General features: G+C 49.9%; 1 protein-coding gene across 1 annotated transcript; it reads left to right on the plus strand.

The window, feature by feature from the left end:
• The first annotated feature begins 290 nt into the window (after nt 1-290).
• On the plus strand, nt 291-4,426 carry GJD2 (gap junction protein delta 2). The gene is made up of 2 exons (XM_039843978.1): nt 291-1,111; nt 2,102-4,426. Exons 1-2 carry the CDS (start codon nt 1,041-1,043, stop codon nt 2,994-2,996), a joined length of 966 nt encoding a protein of 321 aa, XP_039699912.1. The 5' UTR covers nt 291-1,040; the 3' UTR covers nt 2,997-4,426.
• The last annotated feature ends 293 nt before the right edge of the window (nt 4,427-4,719 follow it).

Raw genomic sequence — 4,719 nt, forward strand, 5'->3', positions numbered from 1 at the left:
CTCTCATCAAGCTTTCCTCATCCCTGCATCGGATCCACGAGCCACCGAAGAGCAGGCTCACTCTCAGCCAAGCAGTGCTCTCCATGGAAGATTTAAAAGCGTCCTACTGCCACCCCCACTCTCCCCCCCACAACCAGCATCTCCATTTAGAGAGGTATTCAGTCGTCTTCCCAAAGACAAAAAGCAAAAGGTGAGGGCTGTGCGTACAGAAGCCAAACTATCTACTCACGCCTCTCCCCACTCACCCACGCGTCTGCTCCAGGCTGCCCCTCCTCTTGCAGGAGCTGGCGGTCAGGTGAGGTTACCTGGGCGCCCCGAGAAGCCCCGAGGGGCAGTGTGATCCTTTCTATCGAATTCGCCCCACTCCCCGCCGGGTTCCCAGGACTCTTGCCCCGCCTCTGTCCCTGCTGGCGTCCCCTGCCCCTCGGGCTCCCGCGCGCAGCGACAGCCGCACGCCGCGCTCGGCTCGCCGACCTGGCGTGACGCAGGCGGAGACTACTTAAAGGCGGATTAAAGGCGGCGGCCGCGGATTCCCAAACCCGGCAGCCAGCTCCGCGCGCTCCGCCCCGGTCTCGCAGGTGGCAGCACGGGAGCGCCCAGTGCCCGCTGAAGTGCCAGGCGCGGGGGCTGGTGCCCGGATCCTTTCCCGGCCCCCAACCCCGGGGGTGAGTGAAGCCCAGAGACCTCTCGCGCGCGGGCGAGAGCTCGCGGACCTGCACGCTGCCAGCCCGCCCCGCCTCTCGCCCGGGCACCCACAGGCTCAGAAGCTGACCCCCGGACGGCGCGGGAGGTCGTGCCGGCTTCTCGGACCGTGCTAACTGCCGCATCAGTCCGGGCGCGCTTGGATTTCTTTCCCCATTTCCCTTTTTTAAGTACAATAAAAGGGAGACGGGACTCGTGAATTTTTAAAAATTTTTGTTTGCTTCTTTAATCGGGGGGCAATTCGCTCCCAGCCGGGAGGTGCGGCCCAGGGAGGGGCCAGGAGCGGGAACGTGCCCGGTACTGCCCAGTCTTTGTCTGCTGCCTCCGGATGCACAGCGATGGGGGAATGGACCATCTTGGAGAGGCTGCTGGAAGCCGCGGTGCAGCAGCACTCCACTATGATCGGGAGGTAAGGGCGCCGAACTGGCCGTCGGGCAGCCCCCGGGACGCCCATCTCACGTCCAGACCGAGCCCCAGCTGCCCCCAGCCCATTCTCTGCCCCTTCCTATCGTCTTCGGTCCATGCGCCTCTGCTCCCGGCGTTGAGGGATTACCGGATGCCCAGCGATGCCCCCCTCCTCCAGCTGTTCCTGCTCAGCGCGCCCCCATCCCTTTTCTATGAAGCACCACTGGTGGGGGGGGGGGCGGTTCACTCTCCTCTCAGCGGAAAAGGAGTTGTTGGCTCAGTCGTGGTCCCCCCACTCTCCGGGGTCAGAGCCAATCTCCATCCGGTTCCCTAAATAGAATCTACAAGGAAAGCAGGATTGTATTTGGACAGAGAAGGGCAAATGGGAAGACGGATTTGCTCTTCGGAGCAGATGTATTTTTTCCCAACAAATATTTATTAAGCTAAACTGATTTGGCTCTTTTAACTTATGTGTAAGAAACCCAATTAACAATTGTGTGTGTGTGTGTGTGTGTGTGTGTGTGTGTGTGTTCATGCATATACACTTATAGCTACTTATTTACATAAAGCATTAAGTTCAGTATTCATATTGAGGATAAACATCCACTTGGAGTGGTTACATACACACTCTGTGTAGACTTTGAAATGTACTTTGTTCAGATATTCTGTGTGCATTTGCTATAATATCCAGAGTGAAGGTGTGTTTTGTGCCTTTGTACATTATATATATACAGATGAAATCCATTTGCAATAGATAGATTTCATCTGTATATACCTGAGGTCCCTCTGTTATGAAGTGTTCCCAGTCAACCAGCACGCAGCAGGAAGAGAAGAGACAAAAGGTTTCCTAGATTCCCAATTCAGTACCACACTGGGATGGACAGCTCCCCCAAAGGCCTGGTAAACACCAGGGCAGGAAAGGGAGGAGCAGGGGTTTCCTAAGTCTGTGACTCAGCCCATGAGAACCTCTCTCCCTCCCTCTTCCCCTGCTCAGGATCCTGTTGACTGTGGTGGTGATCTTCCGGATCCTCATCGTGGCCATTGTGGGGGAGACGGTGTACGATGATGAGCAGACCATGTTTGTGTGCAACACCCTGCAGCCCGGCTGTAACCAGGCCTGCTATGACCGCGCCTTCCCCATCTCCCACATACGTTACTGGGTCTTCCAGATCATAATGGTGTGTACCCCTAGTCTTTGCTTCATCACCTACTCTGTGCACCAGTCCGCCAAGCAGCGAGAACGTCGCTACTCCACTGTCTTCCTAAGCCTGGACAGAGAACCCCCTGAGTCCATGGGGGGTCCTGGAGGACCTGGGGGTGGGGGCAGTGGTGGTGGAAAACGAGACGATAAGAAGTTGCAAAATGCCATTGTCAATGGGGTGCTGCAGAACACAGAGAACACCAGCAAGGAGACGGAGCCAGATTGTTTAGAGGTTAAGGAGCTGAACCCACACCCATCGGGGCTGCGCACTGCAGCACGATCCAAGCTCCGAAGGCAGGAAGGCATCTCACGCTTCTACATTATCCAAGTGGTTTTCCGAAATGCCCTGGAGATCGGGTTTCTAGTGGGCCAATATTTCCTCTATGGTTTCAGCGTCCCAGGGTTGTACGAATGTGACCGCTATCCCTGCATCAAGGAGGTGGAATGTTACGTGTCCCGGCCGACTGAGAAGACTGTCTTTCTAGTGTTCATGTTTGCTGTGAGTGGCATCTGTGTCGTGCTCAACCTGGCTGAACTCAACCACTTGGGATGGCGCAAAATCAAGCTGGCTGTGCGAGGGGCCCAGGCCAAGAGGAAGTCAGTCTATGAGATCCGCAACAAGGACCTGCCCCGGGTCAGTGTTCCCAACTTTGGCAGGACTCAGTCCAGTGACTCCGCCTATGTGTGAAAGAGTCGGTTTTGGGAAGGCCTAGGGGATGACAATTGTCCCTGGGGCAGACGATTGCCCCAGAATGGCTGTATCTACCGTCATTTATGTGACTCGCTGTTGAGATATAGGCTAAGACTGGTTAAGAGAAGATCTTGCATCAATGGGAGAGGAGAGAAAGTAGAAACATTACTACATGTCACAACACTGAGACAATTTCCACAGAGACAATTGGGTAAGAGGGATGAGATGGATGAGTTGGACTTTTTGGGGACCTTTTCTTTCATGGCCCAGTCCAACCTTGATAACAGTGGACTTGCACAGCTGCCTCGTAGGACTTAGCTCTGCTGAGCTCTGTATCCTGGCAAACGGCATGAGTCAAATACTTCATTGGTACAAAATTTGTGACCTATCTCAACATATCCCTTCATCCTGAGCTGCAAGACAAACCTCCTTGAGGCATCCTTTATGTACCACCCCCATCAGCATGCCCCTCTCTCTCAACCCAGGATAGCATGTCAGCTTTTTTTCTGAATCTGGCCTTACAGTAGACCTAATCTGGTTAACCTGCAAGCTAGAGGGAATTACATGGGGTGCTTTTTTGGAGAATGGTCATGGCAAAGGTTTGCATTAGAGTCCCATCTGAATGATCCTTAGTCATTATAAAAACCTTAGGAATGTCTCAATATTTCCAATTTTCTAATTAAAACTGCACTGGTGCTGTTTATTAGGGACAGGGTTGGGAGGGAGGGAGGGAATTGCAATATGCAACTATAACTTCTGTGAGATGGTTGTTGCACTGTTAGGCATGTGGTTATGAGCTTTGGGATATTTCTGCCTTTCAGCTTGTGGACTTTGGATAGCATTAAACATATTTTTGTTGTTGTTAATATCAAGGGTGTCTACCCGAGCCACAGAATTTCTAACTGGTGTATTTCACTCATTTTCTTATATAGTTTTGTGCAACACAGCTGCACTTCATTTTGCCATGGTTTGAATTTACCTGTGTGCTCACACCAGAGACCTTAATCAGCCCATGTCAATCCCTATTTATTATTTTATTAGTTATTTTTTGAAACACACACATACACACACACAATCACTGGCTTAAGAAACCTGGAACTAAACACCATTGGCTAACATGTGTTTACGGATGCTTGAGACATATACCAAAGGTTCAAAAACCTATTGCTTTGGACTGTGAATATGTTTTCTTCTCTTTGCTCTTATTTATTTAAGTGCCATACTGTACCTTTCACATCCACTGTGTATTTAGTTAAAGCATTGGCCGAGAATAATATTTGGATAATGTGCTTTTATGAAGCCCTGTTTCCTTTGCATCATTATGATTTTTGATTTAGATATGGATGTGGTTTAACACACAATCGAGGATTTGTTTAAAATAAAGTTCTTGCCTTTTTTTTGTAAAATGGGAAGTCTGCATTTTTCTATTTTGATTTGGGTTCTATTTATTTAAACATATGTTCAAAATGTTTTATTACATATTTAAAAAAAGAAAAACATTTGGGGCAGGGAGTGAGAGGTGGATGGGATAGAGTTCGAGGGATGACTAAGAAAGTCTAATCAGCCACGAACAAATGAGAAGAGCCTGGAATGTTTTATAAATGTTTAGAAGAGTGTGATGAGTTATTCAAATAGTAATATTTACTAACTCCTTTCCATTTTAGCCCAAGATTTCTCTGTTTGTCTAAGGCTATTTCTTGTAATAAAATGTCAGTGCTAT

The sequence above is a fragment of the Pteropus medius genome, unplaced genomic scaffold (assembly GCF_902729225.1).
Source record: "Pteropus medius unplaced genomic scaffold, Ma_sr-lr_union100, whole genome shotgun sequence".
Taxonomy (NCBI): Eukaryota; Metazoa; Chordata; class Mammalia; order Chiroptera; family Pteropodidae; genus Pteropus; species Pteropus medius.